General features: G+C 43.0%; 1 protein-coding gene across 2 annotated transcripts in view; it reads right to left on the bottom strand.

The window, feature by feature from the left end:
- LMX1A (LIM homeobox transcription factor 1 alpha) overlaps positions 1–22071 on the bottom strand; it is a 154082-nt gene that overhangs the window by 45043 nt on the left and 86968 nt on the right. For both annotated transcript variants that reach the window (XM_030823213.1, XM_030823214.1), the window contains exon 4: positions 2167–2399. In XM_030823213.1, the coding sequence (XP_030679073.1) occupies positions 2167–2399 (233 nt within the window). The remainder of the gene's footprint in view (positions 1–2166; positions 2400–22071) is intronic.

Genomic DNA, 22071 nt, shown 5'->3' with positions numbered 1-22071 from the left:
CATGTGAGAAAGCATGGTATGTCCCTCTGGGTATACACATCTTTCTATGGTGATGCTATATTCTGATCACCATAACACCTAAGCCCTTGGGAAATTCGAAATTCTACAGGATTTTGAGGAGGAAGCCTAAGAGGGTGGACACAGCAAGATACCTGGAGGAAAATGACAGGGTAAGTTGACCTTTTTATACCTAGTGTATATCCATTAGAATGGGCCCAACTACCCCTGAAGAAGATACTCCATATGTTAGTGCCAGTGTTCCTGACAAGGAGAAATTTCCCTCAAATCAAAATAAATCCAGGAAAACCTAAGGACAATAAGACCAGTAGATGCCCGCTTTCTTAAGGCTGCAAGCAAGGTCAGGCAAGAACAAACCTGGAATTAAAGGGAGCAGAACACAGCTGCTACAAAGATGCTAACATTGACTAGTGGATGTTAAGCACCCACATTTATTGAACAACAGGCTTTTTATATGCATTCTCTCTCATTCTCCAACAATAAACCTATTAGTAGGTATGATCATCACCATTTTATAGCTGTGGAGATTGAGGCTTAGAGAGATTCCAAAATTTGCCCAAAGTCACAGAGATATAGTGATATAACCTGGCTAAGGCACCCCATCTGTCTGTCTCCAAAGCTTTTGCACTTAAGCACCATGCCATAATGCTTTCTCTTCATGTGTTTATTCACTCTTTAACAAAGAGTTTATCAAGCACCCAGTGTCCCAGCCTGTGCTAGGCCTGGGAATACAGTGGTAAATAAGACATACACTGTCCTTCACAGAGTTTAGCACTCTGAAAAGAATAAGAAACAATCAAACATGTAACTACAATGAAGTAAATATCCCAGTAGGAGAAGTTAAGGGTAAACTCATCCAGCATGAGGGATTAAGAGACCTTCCCCATAAAGTTGCCTTTACAGAGAAGCTTAAAGGATAAGCTAGCAGGACAAAAGAGAGAGGGAAAGAGGCTGAAAGGGAATAGACTTTTAAGATTAGAGAGTAGGTGAGACACTGACAGGTGCTAGGGCCTAGTAAGGCTGGAGTGAAGGGTGGGAGTGATCAGAAACTCCCAAAGAGGCCAAAGGGATGGATAGAGTGAGGTTACAGGGGGCTTGGAAATGGACTGGAATCGGCAATGGCAAGAACTAGTAAGGTCACATGGATTTTACCTAATTGGATCTCACAGATTCCTATGGATAAGATGAATGCTGAGCTGTGGGGACCAACACTCCAAAAAGGCATTCCATGTTTAATGTAGTCAGTGTTAATTTAATGTAATTTATCTGACCTTGTGAAAACTGCCCTATAAAATCTTTGAACCTCTCCTGTCTCCTCTCTTTCGCCAACCCTCAAGGCAGTAAGAGGGAGGGTCGAGCAGGTGGTGAGGAGAAAGAACAAAATCATTCTAGTGCCTTTCTTTATGTGACCTGCCAAGCCTTAGATGGATTCCATCTTTCCCACTTGACAAATGAGGAAACAAAAGCTTAGGGCAGTTCGGTGATTGTGGTAGACTGAATTATTGGTTCCAATCCATCATTCTCTTTAATAGTATTATGTATCTATACCTGGGCAAGGGTTTGTGGTGCATGGAGTATATTTCTACTCCTCTTGACTTTGGATTTGATATTGTCATTTGCTTTGGCCCATGGAATATTAGCAGACATGATGTGTGCAGAAGCTTGAAATGTGCTCTGTGGTTGGGCATGCCTTCTTGCACTTTTACCACTGTCAGAAGATCATGCCCTGCAGCTGCTGCTCCTCAAACCTGGATCCTGGAATGAATGGCACAGAGTATACCTAAACATTGTCTACAGCCTGGAGCTAAGCTCAGTTGAGATCAGCAGACTCCAGCTAACTGGAAGCCTGAAGCAAAGTCCAGTTAACTCCAGTTAACCCAGACATTTGTGTGTGTGTGTGTGTGAAGTGTTTATGGTTGTATGCCATGGAATTTGAGGGTAATTTGTTATGCGCCTTGTCATGGTAATCGCTGACTGATAAGAGATTACTCTGAGCTTACAAAGAAAGTTCCTGAAATACACAGAACTGCCTTGCCATGGAGCTAGGCTGCCCTGGAGGCTGGCCATCTAGGGAATAAACAATGCAGACAGCCACCCAACTCCACTCTACCCACCCCACCGCAGCCCTGCCCACCACCTGGCACTCACCTGAGTCTGAGGCTGCTGGGCTCACCAGGCTGAGCAACTCTCGCTCCTTCTCATAGTCCCCTTTGCAGAGCAGCTGCCCCTCCTTCAGGACAAACTCATCACCCTTCTGAAGCTGTCGCTCGCAGACACAGCAGCAGAAGCAGCTCAGGTGGTATACACTCTTCTGGGCCCGCATAACAAACTCATTGGGAGCGATGGCCTCGAAGCAGCCCCCACATTTAACAGCAAACAGCCTGGCAGCAGGGAGAAAGGAAGTACATGCACCATGAGTACAATCTGGCTTGGTCCTGGGTCTCCCCTGAAGTCAACAGCAAAAGGAACTTCAAGAACTGGGATATGAATGTTAGAATGGAATGTACTTTAAATCCAGGTTATTTATTCCCTATGTGTCTCCCCTGAAGTCAACAGCAAAAGGAACTTCAAGAACTAGGATATGAATGTTAGAATGAAATGTACTTTAAATCCAGGTTATTTATTCCCTAAGGAGATTGAATTGAAGCATTCAGTTGAGTCATTCAAAGGCTTAAGAAGGGTGTCTGACTGGATAAAGGAAATGTGGTATATACACACCATGGAATACTATGCAGCCATAAAAAGGAACAAGATCATGTCCTTTTCAGGCACATGATTGGAGCTGGAAGCTATTATCCTCAGCAAACTAATGCAGGAACAGAAAACCCATCATGGCATGTTCTCACTTATAAGTGGGAGCTGAACAATGGGAACACATGGACACAGGGAGGGGAACAACACACTCTGGGGCCTGTCAGGGGGTAGGGTGGGGGAAGGGAGAGTGTTAGGAAAAATAGTTAATGCATACTGGGCTTAATACCTAGATGGGCTGGTAAGTGCAGCAAACCATCATGGCACACGTTTACCTATGTAACAACCCTGCACATCCTGCACATGTACCCCAGAACTTAAAATAAAATTAAAAATTAAAAAAAAAGAGGAGTATCCGAGTTAATGCCCAGAATGTATTTGCTGTGGTTCATGACACAGTGCTTTCAAAGGTTGATCTACTGACTGGCACCAGGCAGGCTGTTCAGAATCCCTGGGGGAGCTTATTATTTAAATTATTTAAATCAACAATGACAAAAATGTCCAGGCCCACTCCTATCAGCGTATAAAAGGATGTGCCCCAGATTGTGAATTCTTAATAAGCTCTTGAGGTGTGTAAGAGCTTAGATGTGTAATCTAGTTTTTGAGAAGCTGCATCCCAACTTCCCAGCCTGATATTCAATAGATTCAGCCTATCTCTCAAGACTTAACTCTTCTTTCATTTATTTTCAACACAACAGTTGGACTATCTATTATATATGCCAAGCCAAAAGCAGTAAGTGCTAGTGATGTGAAGATGAATAAAGGAAAATCCCTCTCAGAATTGAGTCCAGGCTAATGGAAGAAACAGACATATCCAAATAATTAAAGTAGAGGGCTGTGGCAGTACAGAGGGGAAAACAACTAACCTGCAGGGAGTGAGTGGGGGGTGCATTTAGTATGTATTCAATACATCTAAATCAAACAAAAGACAGTAAGGAAGGCAGGCTGGCAGGCACAAAGGGGTGGGAGGAGGGACATTCCCAGCGGAGGGAACAGCCTGTGTGAAGGCCTGGAGCCATGAACAGGCATGGATGCTCAGGTTGTAAGGTGCACTCCACCAAGTTAGACGCAGGTACCTCCAGAAAGGTGACAGGTGAGGTTAAGTCATGACCCAATCACACACTAAGGAGCTGGACATCATCTGGCAAGCAATTGGGAGTATTGAATGGCTTTTTTTTTTTTTTGAGACAGAGTCTCACTTTGTAGCCCAAGCTGGAGGGCAGTGGCGTGATCTCGGCTCACTGCAATGTCTGCCTCTTGGGTTCAAGCGATTCTCCTGCCTCAGCCTCCTGAGTAGCTCGGATTAAAGGTGCATGTCACCACGCCCAGCTAATTTTTGTAATTTTAGTAGAGATGAGGTTTCACCACGTTGGTCAGGCTGGTCTTGAACTCCTGACCTCAAGTGATCCTCCCACCTCGGCCTCCCAAAGTGCTAGGATTACAGGCATGAGCCACTGCTCCAGGCTTGAATGGTTTTTTAACATGGTAATATCCAAGTTCTGGAAAAGGAACTCTTAGCTGTATGAAAAGTGGAATGGAAAAGGAGGTAGCGAGACGAGTGAGCAGCTGAGAAATTATCAGGGTCAGGACTCATACAGCAGAGGTAAGACAGAAAGAAGAGGGCAGAGCCTACAGCTGGGAGATAGGAAAGCATGGGGCATGGCTCCCAGGGTCCTGATGGTCGGAGCTGGCAGGTAATGATAATGCCAAGACTCCAGTATACAAAATTACTCATTTCCTACCTCTGGGCCTGTTTATGCCGTTTCCCCATCCTAGAAAGCCTTCCTTTCCTGTTTAATTTATCTGAACCCAAACCACCCTTCAGGACACAGCAGCTTCCATCTTCTCCTTGAATCCTGCCCTGATCTGTGCCCCCCAGCCTAAAGTGACTGCCCCTCCTTTGAATGATGATACCAGGAACTATCTCTGTGGGTCATTCCACAGTTATCCGGAGATGTCTCAAAACTACAATATGAAAAGTGGTGGGCACTGGAGGCCTGGGCTCTGTTGCCAGCTCTACAGATAACCATGCAAAATCTTGGGCAGGTTGTTTAGCCCGCCCCTTCATATTTCCTTTTTTCTGTCTGTTGTTAAGATGTTAGGCCAGTCTCCTCCAGCTACAAAAATTCTGCCATCAGTGCTTGCAATTGCTGGCTCAAAATATTATCTTACTCTTGCCTTATTATTTTACTTTTCCCAAGTTTATAACTTATCTTGTCAACAGCTCCTATTTCAAGAACAAGGCCTATGGAATATTTATATACTCTCACACATGGTGGGTACTCAGTGAAAGTTGATTTTGTTTGACTCATGGATCTAATTTGCTCACCCTCTCTCTGAAATAACATAATATATATAAACAGCCTAGCATAGGAGCTGACACATAATAGATATCCAATAAAGATGTCTCTCTTCTCTTCCTTGTCACTCCAGAGAAATAACAGTTCAGGGCAACCTATGAAAAAACTAAAATTTAAAGCAGATCCTTCTGTTTCTTTTTTCTTTTAAAATTGCTTGATGATACCATAATTGCATTTGTCAAAACTTTGGCATAAGCACAGAGACAATATACCCTAAGAATATATCTGGGATTCATTCACTATAGCATTCATTTTACTATTTCCAAAATAAAGAGGTTTTTTTCTTTTTTAAAGTAGTAGCAAAATAGAAGGGAAAATACTTTCAAAAACACTCTGTTTATCCCCACATGACAGAGGAGTCAGTAGATATGGAAGGGTCAGATGGTGTACAGGAGAGAAAGTCAAGGGGGCACAGAATGGCCAGAGAGAGCAGATAAAACTCCACACCACTCTCCTCTTTATAAAGCTAGATATGAGCTGACTCAGAGCCTATCCAGGGAGCTGAGGCCACCTTGCTCTGCTAATGAGCCCCACCCTTGCAGGAACTAACAAAACATGAACAACTGAAGAGCATTTTCCTATAGACAGGCCAACTACCATGATGGCCTAAGGGTTGCCAGTCAATTCACTCAAAATCTCATTTGTGAACTCATTCAATCATTTATTCTTTTCATTCATTCTTTTATTTATTCAGAAGCATCCACTATGCACCCTGAAATATACCAAACTCTGTGTCTTTATAGGGACATCCCAACAGCATTCATGTACATAAACAAGTATATACTGAGTGTCTGTTATATGGTAGGCATTGTTGTAGGCACAAGAGGATACAAGACAGACAAATCCTTGACCTCATGTAGCTCACATGCTAGTGGGAGAGACAGTAAACAAACACATAAATGAATAGATAAATCATATCTACCTTTAGGGATTTACCTTTAGGAAACAGGATGTAAGAACGATACAAAGCAATGTCCCATGAATATAAAATAGAATGGCATAAAGCTATAGTATATATAATTATAATATTCAATCACTTTGCCACTCTAAATTGTGCTGGTTTATGATTCTAAGTCAATATATGTGCACTGTGTGTTTATCTTGGAAGCTTCCTGGAAGAAGACAAGAGTTTTGAGGGTGGAATGAAGGGGAAGCTAAGGAGAAGTTCCCAGGGAGGCATTACTCAAAGGTTGACACAAAAAAAGAGGGCCATTCTAATTCTTTGAGTGAAGAAAGGGAAGGCTTGGAAAAGATGATGAAGCCACCTCTCAGGAAACAGCCTCCTGGGACAGAGGCCAGGCTGCAGGATTGGAAGTGCATGTGCTGCCTTACTTTCAACAGCTGCCTGGAAGCACCACACCAGTCCTCCTTGCCCTTGGCCATCAGAAGCACCTCAGAATAACATATCTTGATATGCTTCTCCTCTGCCTCTCAGCTTCAGAAAGGAAGTGAAATTGGGGGATAGTCCAAGGGGTTGGAATGGCTCGTTTATCACTAACAGGTATGGTAGAGCCTGGAACTCCAGGTTCCAGCTGCCCTTCCCCTGCCCTCTCGCCCAGTGTGGTTTTTCTCTCCATGTCTAAACCTCTAGCACATCAGTCCTTTGACTATTTGCCTTGACTCCCTCTCCCCTATGCTGGATGCTGTCATTGGGCAGAAAATCCATCCAGTTCATCCCTGGGCCCCAAGTCCCCGGTTGCTGTTTGCCAACCTGAGCAAACTAATCAATGCTTTCCCAGGAGCTGGTCAAAGGCCCTTTGTCCCCAAGCCCTCCTTCTCCTCCCCTTCCCCTGGAATTAACTGTTAAACAGACTCAAGGCAAATGCTCCCAGGGAGTCAACAAGCACTTGAGAAGCTGCAACAGCAGGTGGTAGCATCTGTGCTTGTCTAACTTCCACCCTGCTAATCTCCTCCTCTTTTTCTTGCTTTCTTAATTTCATCCCCCACTCCAAAAATTTCCCCCAAGTTGGAGAAGGGAGGGTTGGAGTGAGCTCAACAAAGAAAGCCCACCATGTTGACTCAGGAGTGGCTAGAGGAAGTGGCGGGAGTTGTCTGGGCTCAAATCCTGAAATGGTCATGGTCACTGGGGATTACAGACCAGGAAGAGCGGGGCAGTCCTGTTTTTTTCTTCTCTCCTTCTGTTTTTCCCTCCCTTTCTGGGTTCAAACCAGATCAACTTCTTCTTGCTACCTTGACTCCTGTTACCTTCACTAACTCCAGAGTAATTCAAGGAGAAAAGGTGCATGTGGTCCACCACCTGTGTGCCAGATGTGTACACAGCTGTACGGCTACCGCTGTGGACCCAGCTGCTGACTGTACACCTCCCACAAGTTGTTTTCTCTAAGGCTCAGACAAGCAGAGAAAAGGGTTTGTTCAAAAGTCCAGGTCACAATTAAAACACAGCCTGTCTCTTCCTAATGCTCTGGATGGCATCCCCCAATGGTTACTTCCCCCACTGAATGCTAATGAGACCTCACTGTGGGTTCAGAGCCTGGCAGCCTGGCTGTGCCCTGGCAAGCTGGACAAGGCTTCCGGAGATGTCCAGCTCATCAAGGCATACATAACAGCACCCAACTTTCCTTGATGTCATAAATTCTCCTACCCCTGAAAGCTCTTCAAATGATTCCTTATATCCTGTTTGCATTTAATTCCCTCACCTGTAAAATGGGAATAATAGTATCTACCTCCTGGAAAAGCATCCATGGCAGTACTTGCTGCAGAGACTAAGCACTCAGTGCTGTTCTTCCTCTATTGATCACTCTCTGTGGGGAAGGCTCTGGGGATGCCATGATAAATAAGGCTGTCCCTCTCCTTAGGGAGTTCACATTCTCTGGAAGGCAGCAGACTCTAAATAAATGACCTCAGTAGGATGTGTTTGGGATATGCAGAGAGAAATAGCTGGGAATAGCACAAAGAAGAGACCTATGCACTTAGCTTAGGCTAAGGGTCACAGAGACTTTTGTCTTACACTTTATCTTCTTTTCTTCTTTCTCCCTGCACCTCCTCTCACTCTCCCTTTTCCACTCACTCTGCCAAGCAGGAAAATAGAGGTTGGCTGAAATGCTATTCAATGCTTGCTTACATCTCTTCTTGTACAGCTGCAAGCTATAAGATGCATAACTTTCAGTTTTGGTGAGACAGCCTGGGTTCTCAGGCTCTGCCACTTCCAGGCAGCATGACTGGGAGAACTCATCACTTGCTGCCTCAGTTTGCTTTGATATAAAAGGTAATAATGATGCCTTCATTTCTGGACTAATGAGGATTAAATGTACATGGAGTACTTTGTGACCTATAAGGTGTAGTGCAATTTTTTGGGCCTTTATCATTTGACCCTTGTGGAGTTTTCTTTCTTGCCTCAAACACGGTTCTTGTTGCTTAAGAATTTTGTGAGTTCTGGTCAGGCGCGGTGACTCACGCCTGTAATCCCAGCATTTTGGGAGGCTGAGGTGGGCGGATCACCTGAGGTCGGGAGGTTGAGACCAGCTGGGCCAACATGGTGAAACCCTGTCTCTACTAAAAATACAAAATTAGCCAGGCATAGTGGTGCATGTCTGTAATCTCAGCTACTCAGGAGGCTGAGGCAGGAGAATTGCTTGAACCCAGGAGGCAGAGGTTGCAGTGAGCCGAGATCACACCATTGCACTCCAGCCTGGGCAACAATTGCGAAACTCCATCTCAAAAAAAAAAAAAAAAAAAGAATGTTGTGAGTTCCATTCTAAGAGAACACTTCGTCTGCAGCATGAGCCCTTCCACTGACTCCTCCCTGCTTTGACATGGGCATGAGTGCATCTCCAGAGCATAGTGCTGACCCAGAAGATGAACCAAGGAGACACACTGCTCGTGGTGCAGGCAGAACATGCTCCTTACACCAAGCCATGGGCGTCTCTCCCTCTCTCCACCAAATCGGACCGAAGCAGTATTTCTTGTAACCAAACTCAGCTATCCTGCCCTAGGTGAGGTGTTGGGGAAAGAACACGGGACTTGGAATGAGAAACCTGGGCTCAAAAGTGCTGCCTTTTCCAAGGGACCTCAGAAAAGCCACCACCTTTCCCTGAATCTTGGTTATCTTATCATCCATTTCTCAATGGAAAAGTTCTGTCTTAGATCAGCGTTGTCAAGAACTTAGAGGCTGAGGAGGAAGGATGACTCTGTTTCCTAGGTCTCCACACACTTTCAACCAGAGAAACCCACTCCATTCACACCTAAATTCAGGTCTCCAGATAGTGTTTTAACGTGACACTGCCTTGCTATGGTAATTCTTGAACAAAGTCTTTTCCAGAACCATATCATTCAAATATATGTAAATATAAAACAGCTAAAGCCAAAAGACATGATATCTATTCTATTAATAGAAGAGTATCATTGGAAGACATTTTGCTTCTAAGGCAGGTTGGAAACCCACTAGGCTGGATAATTTCTTACTCCCATTTCTATATTTCAAGCTTTTATTACAGGAGTTGAGAAGCCTCCTCTGTAACCAAGGAGACAAGAATGTTTCAAAAGCAGATATGAAGGCTTGATGCCTGAGAAACTACTAGCGGACAAGTCTATGGCAATCAACAAAGAAGCAACGAATTTCGGGATGCAACAGCACACCCCTGTACTGCAGGCATTACAGTAGCAAGATGACAACACACCGAGACACCCTAGGGACTCCTGGATTTCAATGCCTGTTGTGTAACCTTAGGAAAATCACCCTACCATTCTGAACATCAGTGTCTTCATTGTTAGAATATATTTCAGCTCCAAAAATCATATTTCTGCAAAGAAAGTGGGCTTGTGGAGGACAGGAAAAAGAGAATTAATCTTTATTGAATACCCACCCAGTGTTAGAAAGTGTGATATTCTTTTTATCCATTATCTAACTAAATTTGTGGGATAGGAGTAAATAGAACTATTTTATGAACTCAAAGAGAATCTGACCATATTTCAGTTCTCTCCATAGGAGAGAACCACTCTGGGATGGCGAACTCATGGGTCCTGTTTTGTATTTTTCTCTCACATGCTCTCTAGCACTGTCTTCATAGGAGAAACACGTAGAAAGATCAAGCAGTTAAGATGGCAGCCTCAGCTCAAGAGAGGGTCACGAAATAGGCCCATGGTTTTGTAGAAGGTCTTGAGACTCCACTGCAGACATGTAGGTAGGTGAAAGGCAGGAGTTAAAAAAACAGTTGATCCCTTGAGGCTACTCAGCTCATGGACCCCAAAATACCCAAAGGGATTTCTGAAAGAGGCCTACCCTCCATGGTTGTGGGTTAGGAACAAATAATGTGTGGGGACACTCTGACCCAACACCACCAGCCAAGAGTCTACTGTGACTCCAAAGAGATTGGGAAACAAGACAAATCTTGCTGGAACCTCATTCCCTTGGGAGCCTGGCAAGTCAGGTCATTCTTTTCAAGATATAGGCAGAAATGTAGCCAATGGGGACAGGGTTGGACCCAGGAAGACCTGAGGAAGTCCACCCAGAGAGAGGCTAAGATCTTCATTAACCTCATCCCAAAGTCCTGCAGACCTTAAAAAGAGCTTCTTAAAGCCTCCACAACATAGACAAAAAAGCAGAAGGATGAAGGACAAAGCAAACCCATGAAAAACCCTGATGCCAGTTTGAGCCAACTGTAGTGTACTGTGTTTGCCCCCGCCAAAATAAGAAGTCACAGCCATCTGTAGCTTTGTACAGTAGTCTACTACAGTTCAGCTGTCTTTCTCCAGGCACCACCGATATGAGTTTTGATGAGATATATGAACCCTCTGGTTTAGAAAGTAAGAGAGGGTTTGGGGCAGCTCTTTAACAAGGCAGGAATCTGTTTATCATTCAGTTTCCACCTCTCCACCAGGGGGCAGCATAGCAGCATTCATTCAGTGCCATGTTGACTTGGTAACTGAGGTCATCCAGGCAGAGACAGGGATTGGCCATAAGCCAAAACTGTCTGCCGGAAAATCTGCTGCTGGGAGTCTGGGAGACCATGTGGCTAAACTGAAGGAGAGATGGTGAGAGAAGAGTATTCAAAAGTATTGGGAACCAAAAGCATGGCTTGTGGCCTTAGAAGTAGTGACACAAGCAACCTTGTCAGCTGGCTCAAGGTCTCTGTCCTTGAGGCTGAGCCAACAACACCACAATAAGCAACTGAGCACATGGTCCTGGGGCGGTGGGAAAGTCTGCATGGACAATAGAGTGGCAGGATCTTCTATAGGAGACAGTCTCAAGACTCTGCAGTGGTGAGAAAATGGGAAACAATAAGTGGCTGGCAGAGCCAATCAGGGTCTCTGTCTGCCTGCAGCTCCCGGGGAGCTATAAGGAGGACCATACAATGGGATGAACGAGTGGGAGTGAGAACTGCTAAGTATGATGTCTGCACGTCTCAGAGGCTCCGGGAGACACTGGCCTCACCAAGAAGGGCAGGGTAATGCACATGGTTTTTCATCTATCACAAATGTTGCTGGCAATGGGTGGTTTCTACCTCGAAATGGTAGACTAAGTGCTTTTCTTGTTCTCACAAAGTGTCCGTTCCAGAATCAGCAAGACATTGTGGGAAGAAGACAGCTTTTGACATCTGATTAAACCTGGATTCAAACCTTGGTTCTATCTTTAAGAACTTGAGCAAGTTACAAACTCTCTTGGAGCCTCGGCTTATCTCTAAAAATGAGATCATAACAACCTTATGAGATATTTTGGAGATTAAGTAAGATAGTGTATTTTAAGTATCTGACACATACTAGCTGCTGTCAATAAGTAGTAGCCATTAACCCCCTTTATTAAAATCAGTTTACCGTATCTGCCCATGTAAATATTCATATAAGATAATTTATTTCAAGACAGCCAACTGAGCCAAAAATAGAACTTTATATGTATCTCAAGGCTCTGTCCCTCATTATTATAACAAATCAAATCAAACTTCAACCAGCCTTTCATATGTTACTGGAGAAGACACCAACAAACAAATATGAAAGGCCAAACACTTCAGAGGAAACTGAGGGTACATCTCATTCAGGCCGCTATGGCTATGGTCTACCCTAACCCAAGGTCAATATTGACACCAGCCATGAGTATTGACCCACACACAAATTCATTGCCTAACACCCAGCATATGTTCAGGAAGTTGTCAGCTCCATGTTTAGCCAACCAGAGCCAAGAGTTGCTATTTGGTTAACGCTGACATTATCTTGCAAATATTTGAAACAGGCCATTTCCCCACATCATTTTGGTTCTCATATGACTGCTTCTTACAGAGGCTGCTGACTATTGTGTGGACATGTATTGAGACATCCCTATCCTTGCCTTGCTTCCCTGGCTATCTGACCTCCTGTCCACCAAGAGAGCAGTCAACCTCTTTCCTCATATTACAAATGGAAAGAAACCAAGGCCGATAAAGGGGCAATAATCTACCCCAGACCACAAAGAAAGCTATGATTGCTGAGAGGATCAGACAGAGCCTGAGACTTAGTCAATGATCAAGAAACTAAAGAGATTATAACATGGCCCAATGAGAGATGAAAAGGTACTCCTCCAGGCTCTTAAGCAGTGTTCTGAACAACTAAATGAGTAGACAATGTCAGACAAGCTGAATGAGTGCACTGTGTGTGGGACAGTGAGTCTCTCCTACTTGGAAGCTTTCTTTTCCTCCCCCTCTTCTTCTTGGTTGAAACCTGAAAAGTATCTATGAGTCAAGCCCTAGAGCAAAAGACTGTGGTGGAAGTGTGGATTTCAATAACTCAAGCCAAGGTGGCACAACTTATAGACTTTCCATATTGTCACACAGACATGCACAAATGGCAAGAAACATAAAACAGACATATGGAAAATATATGTTTTCCTTTTAGGGAGTTAAGGTTTGGTTTCCTTTGAAAATGTCAGTTTTCCTTTCCCTTCATCCTCATTAGCCTCCTGGGACACTCTTAAACATACCCAGCACACAACAGAGCAGAAGAAATGAGGTATTTTTAGCTGATATTCTGGGCACGGATTCCTATTGTTCCACAATTTTTGGCTTGGCTAGATGGCACGTGGCCAATACAATGTATACTCTTGCAAAGAATGTATATTTCCTGGGGTGTGTGTGTGTGTGCATGTGTGCGTGATAACAGGAAGAACAAGGGTATTATTGATGATATTTTGATGGGAAAGATTCTGGGATCTCAGCAGGGGGCCACACCAAACTCTCCATGAATCCTGTTTGCTTTGGTCAACATCACTTTTCACTTATTATTACCATTGTGCTATATGTCCAAAAAGAAACTTTTTTTTAAAGCCATAGTGTCACAGCTGAAGAGCTCCTAGAATCAACTGTTTCCAGCAGCACTATATTAGGAACTAAATGTATTCTGAAAACCAATTATTACCTTCCTAAATCATCTGGTGCACTGCCTGGCAGATAACAATGTTCAAAACACTGACAGCTATGATGATCATCCTCCTCCTTATACATGACTCCTGTTCTCAAGGGTCACCCAGTCTTGTAGGGGAGACAAACAAGAAAAGAAAAGAATCCACTGACAATCTGAGTAAAAATCTCCCTGTGGCATAAAAACCACAGGGAGCTGCTATGGGGCTTTCCCTTTCTAACTGACAGGTGGAGAATATCTCTGGATTATTTAATTCCAGAATGCCTTTAGTTCAAGGATCTCAAAGCACATGCAATCTTGTACAAAAATCTTAGCTCTGAAATAATTGAGAAGGGGGTCAAATTCTGTTATCTTATTCAATTACATTCATTGTACAGAGGGCAAAACTGGTGTAACAGCAGAATGTGGCACATTATACACACTCCAAAATCCAGCAGTAATGGAGCCTGTGCACAGAAGCTCAGGGTCCTGAATCCCCAAAGCAGCCTCTTTATCATAGAACTATGTTGCCTTCCTTTCATGTTAGACTTCAGGTGTCTTGAGAACTCCATAGAAGTTTCAATAAAGTCTGATCCAGTGGAAGTAACACAGTTCTTGTTTCTTGATTTTTAAAAATATTTATATCCTTAAATTTTTTAACACTTTTTGTTCTTCAACTCTCTCCCGATCCTTCCATTTCAACTCTCCTTCCATCCACTAAAAACTGGAAGGCACCATACCCCTTACAATGGCTACTTTCAAAGAGATAAGAAAATAACAGGTGTTGGATGTAGAGAAATTGGAACTCTTGTGCATTGTTAGTGGGAATGTAAAATGGTGCAATGCTGTGGAATACAGTATGGAGTTTCCTCAAAAAAATTAAAAATAGAATTACCATGTGATCTAGCAAACTACTTCTGCATATATAGCCAAAATGATCGAAAACATGGACTCAAGGAGATGTTTGTATGCCCAAGTTCATAGCAGCATTATGCACAGTAGCCAAGAGGTGAAAGCAGCTCAGGTGTCACTGACAGAGGAACAGATAAACAAAATGTGGTATATGCCTACAATGGAATATTATTCAGCCTTAAAAAGGAAGAAAATTCTACAATACACTACAACATAATGAGGACATTATGATAAGTGAAATAAGACAGTCGCAAAAGACAAATACAGTATGATGGTACTTAGGAAGTTCCTAGAGTAGCCAAATTCCGTGAGATGAAAGTAGAACAGTTGCTTCCAGGAAAAGAAAATGAAGAGGTACTATTTAATGAGCATAGAGTTTTAGTTTGCAAGATAAAAAGACTTATGTGGACGGACAGTGGTGACAGTAGCACAACAGTATGAATGTACTTAATGCCACTGAACTATACACTTAATAATGGTTGAGATGATAAATTTCATGTTAGGTGTAATTTACCATACTTTTCTAAAAATAAAAAATAATAATTTTTTCAAACTGGAAGACACAATCATCATTTATGCTCTACCTTCTATAACCAAAATATAGGTGATTATGTTCCCAAGTGAAACTCTCACCAGCCTCCCTTGCAGCTAGGGGTAGCCATGTGAGGTAGTACATGGATTCTATTGGTGAGGAAAGCTCTAGAAAAGCTACTATTTTCTTAATAAAATGAGACAATCTCAGCTGGTGCATACATTTTGCTCTTTACCTTTTCTCTTTTTTTTCTGCCTGGAATTAAAATGCAATACTTAGAGATAAAACAGCTATCTTGGGACTAAGAGAATGAAAGCTACATGTTAAGAATGCAGAAAAAGAAGAAAGAAGCCTGAATTCTTGAAAACTTTCTTGAGCAGTTACACCTTCCTTGGACTTCCTACTTCTTGACTCCCTCTTCGTGAGAAAAATTAAAGCTCTTTTTGATTAAAATTAGTCAAGACAGAATTATATGATGCCAAATGCAATCCTGCTCAAGTCTCTTCATATTGACTTGCCAAAGGGATACCCCTTCCCACTTGATGTCTTGAATGTCCTACACTCCTATCTAGGGCTAACTCTTCCACTTAGGTGCTAAACTTTGTCATTTCATGCTTACTCAAAAACTATATCATATATTCTCCCTCTTTGCAGATATATTTTACAATATTTTTCTTGTTTCTCCCATTTTGGAAAAAAAAATACCCCTCTCTTGATTCCATTTCCTCTACCAGCTACCTTTTCATTTACCTGATGGCCTTTGTAGAAAAAAAAAAAATTTAATTACTTCTATTTACTATCTCCAGTTCCTCTCTTTTTAGACCAATCCAGTCAGGTACTTATCCCACCCTTTCTAACAAAACTGTCATGTGAAGGTCACTAATGACCTCCACAGTGTTTAGTCCTCATCATACTTAGCCCATCAGCAGGCTTGGACATCATCAATCATTTGGCTTCCAGGACTGCTCACTCCTGATTTTCCTCCCACCTCACTGGTCACTCCTGCTTTGTTCTCCCTTACCAGTTTCTCCTCATCACCCTGACCATGAAATGTTTAGTTCTCTTCTTTATCTACACTCACTCCCCTTAGTGATCTTATCCAGTCCCATTACTTTAAATATCATACATTTTCTAAATGATTTTGACATTTCTATCTCCACCCCAGCTTGCTCTTTTGAATCTAACTTGTATACACAACTACCTACTCAACATCTTCACTTGGATTTCTAATCACAATCTCAAACTTAACAAAACCAAAATAAAATTCCTGATTTTTCCCACCCACCTCACCCTGGCTCAAATCTGCTCCAACCACAACCTCTCCATTTCCATTGATGGATGGCACCTATATCTTACCTGTTGCTCAAGACAAACATCATGGACTCATTTTTGACTTCTTTATCCTCCACATCTCAAATCCAATCTGCCAACAAGCAATTTCTGCTCCACCTTCAAAGAATAGCCAGGATAGTCATTTTGCATTATCTCTCAGCTCCCACTATAGTCCTGCCTCCACCATATCTTCCCAGGGTTACCTCCACAGCTTCCTCAATGGACCACTTGCTTCCTCTTGTCACCTCCTATGCTGATCTTCAGCACAACACTCAGGGTTATCCTACTACCTAAATCAGATCATGTCCCTCATCTGAGATTTAGCAACTATTTCATTCCCATTTTCCAGATAAGAAAACAAAGACTTATGAAGCTTTAAGTAATTTGCTCAATTTTACACAGCTAGTATTTGGGGGTGCCAGGATTTAAATCAAGTCTGCCATTATATCACTGCCTAACTTAGCTTTGGGGTTGTCCTCATCAAATGGTAGGACGGTATTTTGCAAATTAAAAGCTCTGTGTGGCTACAAGGTAATACTACCACCATTATCAACACAAGCTCCTGATATGGTAGTGCTGAATGAAGAAGGTTATCAATTATATTGAAATATTTTACCTAGAAAGGAAAGGCAAGAGTTTCCCCTCCAATATTTGAAAGAAAACCCAGACTGAGATCAACAATCCAGGATGAGTCTAACCCAGGAGAGCATCAACCAACTTTGTGACTTATGCTGAAACAAGCAAGGAGGGACTGGGTAAAAATAAAAAATAAAAAAAACAGGAGGACTGGTGGAAGCCTGCACACATCCCCCACCACCACCCCAACCACAAAACTCATGTGCAAGTCTGCAATATAATTTTCATCTTGGATGCCTTTCATATGGCTCTGCTCCCCAGACCCAGCTCCATTCAGAGGATTAAAGAAGAGGGACAGACATGAGTAGCTAAAGAACCACAAAAATCCCTGTGAAACAGGATTCTTGGTTTAAAATCACAGTGACAAGTTATGTGTACAGACATGCATAAAGCATCCATATGCTCACACACATGCATGCACACACACACACATACATGCTGCCTTAGACTAGGAATCCACACAGCATGCTACAGCCAGAAGTTTGGGGAGGAATTTTTTATAACACTCCCTCCCAACCATGGAAATAAATAATGACAAGTTAGGGTGTCCTCAACCAGAGGAAGTCTTCAAGAGAGCACGACCTTTGAGGGACGTCTGCATTTTGCTGCGGCAGTGCACTCTCTGATCTTATAAGGTGAAACTAAAGGGAACGCTGATATAGGAAAAGGAGGCCTAGTGCAGTGGCTCATGCCTATAATCCCAGCACTTTAGGAGGCAGAAGCAGGAGGATCGCTTTAGCCCAAGAGTTTGAGACCAGCCTGGGCAACTTGGGGAGACCCCGTCTCAATAAAAAAAATTTAAAAATTAGCCAGTTGTGGTCACGTGTGCCTGTACTGAGCTACTTGAGAGGCTGAGATGGGAGGATTACTTGAGCCCAGGAGGTCAAGACTGCAGTGAGCCATGTTCGAGCCACTCTACTCCAGCTTGGGAGACAGAGCAATACCCTGCCTCGAAATAAAAAAGGAAGGCCGGGCGCAGTGGCTCACATCTGTAATCCCAGCACTTTGGGAGGCCGAGGTGGGCAGACCACGAGGTCAGGAGATCGAGACCATCCTGGCTAACGTGGTGAAACCCCGTCTCTACTAAAAATGCAAAAAAATTGGCCAGGCATGTTGGCAGGCACCTGTAGTCCCAGCTACTCAGGAGGCTGAGGCAGGAGAATGGTGGGAACCTGGGAGGTGGAGCTTGCAGTGAGCCGAGATCGTGCCACTGCACTCCAGCCTGGGCAACAGTGAGAGAATCTGTCTCAGAAAAAAAAAAAAAAAAAGGAAAAGGAGCCCCAGAGGTCCACCCCTTCCCTGCTTGGACCTTCAGGTTCCAAGTTACAATTGCAAAAATAGGAAGTTGCAGACCTGTTCTTCCAAGTCAAAAGATAAGGCCAGAGGCTTCTCTTGCTGGTTCCAAGAGAAACACCTGCCTCTATCATTCAGTGACTGGCAGATCACCTAGAGCCAGGCACAAGGCAGGGAGCCTTTTGCCTTTTGGCAAAGGAAGAGGCAGGGGAGCTCTTGTGGAGTTCCCTCTCAAAAGGCTTGTAGATACTGCCCCAGTCATCCAGGAAGAAGAGACTTCTCTGGCACTCAAAAGCGAGTGCCTCCCTGAGCCCTGCATGTCTTCCCACTGTGAACAGGGAGCCATACACACTGGCATCAACCTCCATTGCACTGTACCTGGAAGAAAACCTAGTCATTGCTATTGTCATTGAAATGTAGTGCTATCTAGACTTCAGTCATGGGCTGAATTCCTCCAAGAACAGGTCAGTACCTTACCTCCATGAAGAAAAATATTTCTTTCCCAAACTGCATGAGATGGGCAGAGAGAAAAGGGGTAGACAAAACGCACAACACAGCTTCACCAACCAGAAAACAACTTAAAGTTCATGACCAACTAACTTATAGGCACAAGTAACTTAGAGGAGAAATATGACTTTCATAGCACCTCCCGCAAAGGGACACAAGGATCCTTATAATTAGTAAATAGTGAAAAAGGCAATCGGGGAAACTAAATGATTAGTTATTTAAGGAAGGGGTTTTATTCATATATACAACAAATATTTATTGGGTGCCTATGATTCTAGCTGCTAATATTGAGGTACTACTGCAGGTTCTAGGAATATAACAGTAAACACACTAGGGGAAAATCCTTGACCTTGGAGTTTACATTTGATAGAAAACAAATAGGTATCAACTAAATGTCAGATGAGTGCGATGGATGAAAATGAAGGAGTAAAGGAGGATGAGAGGTGCCAGGTCTGGGGGAGTTATAATTTTCCCGGGATAACTGACGTTACAGCAAAGATCTGAAGGAGCTGATAAGGAATGAGCCTACCAATATCTGTGGGAAGAACGTTCTAGGCAGAGAAAACAGCAGGAGCAGAAGCCCTGATGTAGAAGTAGGACCAGCACTTTGGACAAATAGTACAGTCCAGTGTGGCTGGGGCAAAGATGGAGCAAAGGAAAGAGAGGTAAGAGCTGAGATTAGAGAATTCACAAGGGAAAGGCTGGATAGGTCAGAGAGACCTTGTAAATCAAAGGGAGGAGTTCAACTTTTCCTCTGGAAACCAGGGGAGGGCATTTTGCAAAGAAGAGACATGCTGGATGAACTAATTTTCTTTCTCTTTCTTTCTCTTTCTCTCTCTCTCTCTCTTTCTCTCTCTCTCTTTCTCTCTCTCTCTTTCTTTCTCTTTCTCTCTCTCTCTCTTTCTCTCTCTCTCTCTCTTTCTCTCTCTCTCTTTCTTTCTTTCTTTCTTTTTTTTTTGACAGGGTCTCACTCTGTCGTCCAGGCTGGAATGCAGTGGCATGATCTCGGCTCACTGCAAGCTCCACCTCCCGAGTTCACGCCATTCTCCTGCCTCAGCCTCCTGAGTGGCTGGGACTACAGGCACCCGCCACCACGCCCGGCTAATTTTTTGTATTTTTAATAGAGACGGGGGTTTCACCGTGTTAGCCAGGATGGTCTCGATCTCCTGACCTCATGATCCACCAGCCTCAGCCTCCCAAAGTGCTGGGATTACAGGTGTGAGCTACCATGCCCAGCTTGCTTGCTTGCTTGCTTTCTCTCTTTCTCTCTTTCTCTTTCTTTCTTTCTCTCTCTCTTTCTTTCTCTTTTCCTTCCTTCCTTCTTTCCTTTATTTATTGAGGAGAAATTCATAGATTTCAAAGGGAACAATTCTATGATATTCAGTACATTCAAAATGTAGTACAACTACCACCTCTATCTAGTTCCAAAACATTTCCATCATTTCCAAGTAAAACCCTTTTCCCATTAGGCAGTTTCCCACCATTTTCCGTCATAAAATGTGGGCCACCACCAATTTGAGTTCTGTCTCTACTGATATACCTGATCTGGATATTTTATATACATATAATCATATAATATGTGGCCTTTTGTGTGTATCTTCTTTCACCTAGCATAATATTTTCTAGGTTCATTGCATTCAGTAGCATATATCGAGGTACATGTGTTCAGTAGCATGTGTCAATACTCCATTTTTTATGGCTAAATAATATTCCATTTTATGATAGACCACATTTTGTTTATCCAATCATCCATTCATGAACATTTGTGCTGTTTCCACCGTTTGTTGTGAATAGTGCTGCTATGAACATGTGTGCATATGTAGTTATCTGAATGCCTGTTTTCAATTCTTTCATCCTATACCTAGGATGAAGTTTTAATGGAATCACTATCACTGCTGTGTTGAGAGATACTTGTGGAGAGGATAAGAACAGAAGGAAGAAAGCCAGTGAGAAGGCTATTGAAATACCCCAGGTAAGAGATGACAGAGACAGAGGAAGAGACCAGGGAGAAAACAGGAAAGTGAAGTGGAAACCAACTCAAGTGAATATTTCAAGGGAACGGGAGTAATGAAACCCACCAAAGTTTACTGACAGATCAAGTGAGATGATGACTGAGCACTGGCAGTGGAATTCAGTACTGGGGAGGTCAGTGAGGAGGACATGGCTAGGGAGAAAGCCTCAGTGGAATGAGAGGACATGGTGACCCAGAGTAAACATCTTTCAAAGAGTTTTACTAAAGAACACAGAGAAATTGAGTGACAGACAGAGGGGGATCTAGGGTCAAAAGATTGTTTTTAATGAGAGTAATTATAGAATGTTTGCTGATAAGAATAATTTTGTACTAGAGAAATCTTCAGGATGTAGGAGGGAAGTTGGGGAGGAGGACAGGAGTGAAATTCCACAAGTAAATGAGAGGGAGATCAGAGGGGAACTAGGGCACTTGTGGAGTGGGTGTCAGCCTTAACTTAGAGCAAGTAAAGACTCCTAGATGCTCTAGGCAGAATTCTCAGAAACTCATATTGGAAAGAGCCTAAAGTCTGGACCACTCTGGATTATTTGATCTAATAATGAGGGAAGCCAAGTTTAAGCCAAAATATTGCATAAACCAAAGCACTCACATTTGACTGTGTAATATACCAAATAATTTTGCTATGCCACATATTTACTCTTCTCTTGATGTTTTGGGGCCAGTGTTAAGGCCAAGATCATGAATGGTGAAGCAGATGGCTCAGGAGTGAGCACACTGACGGGATAAACTAAGCCCTGCACCTCAAACCACATGCATAATGTTGAGGCCTTAGGAATGGCATTGAGAGATGTTCTAACCAAGATCGCTAGTAAATATTCCCACATCTAATGCCAATATGTACACATAGTAAGTAAGGTGGAGGTATGTTTAAAATATCTTTTTCTAGTATTTAAGGGCAGCTATGATATAGCAGAAAGAGCACTGAAAGGTCTAGATTCGAGGCCCCACTCTACCACTTATTAGCTGTGTGACCTTAGTCAAGGTAATTAACCTCTCTGAGCCTGAATTTCTTCAACTGTAAAATGGGCTTAGTGACACCCAGGCACCAATCATCAGCAGCAAATGAGGAGATATTTCTAAAAGCAGTTTGTAAAATAGTGCACGGTTATCCAGATAGTCAGGCTTTAGCTGTCTAGATGTGCTTCACATTGTTATGAAAATTGTTGAAGGCCATTGCAAAGACCATATGACAGGCAACGTAAAAATCTTCAAAAGTAGAGCTATACTTTCTATGCACTGGAACCAAAGCCAAGGAATAGGACAGAGAGAAATCTCCAATAGTATGTGGCCTCTTCTAGAGTCTACACTCATTACCTCATCCCTGGCTAAGCCTCGAAAGGCTCGCCAAAAGCTACCCAGAGATGGATTTCCTGTTTCAC

Source organism: Nomascus leucogenys, chromosome 12 (assembly GCF_006542625.1).
Source record: "Nomascus leucogenys isolate Asia chromosome 12, Asia_NLE_v1, whole genome shotgun sequence".
Classification (NCBI taxonomy): Eukaryota; Metazoa; Chordata; class Mammalia; order Primates; family Hylobatidae; genus Nomascus; species Nomascus leucogenys.
This window is presented reverse-complemented; position numbering and strand designations above follow the sequence as displayed.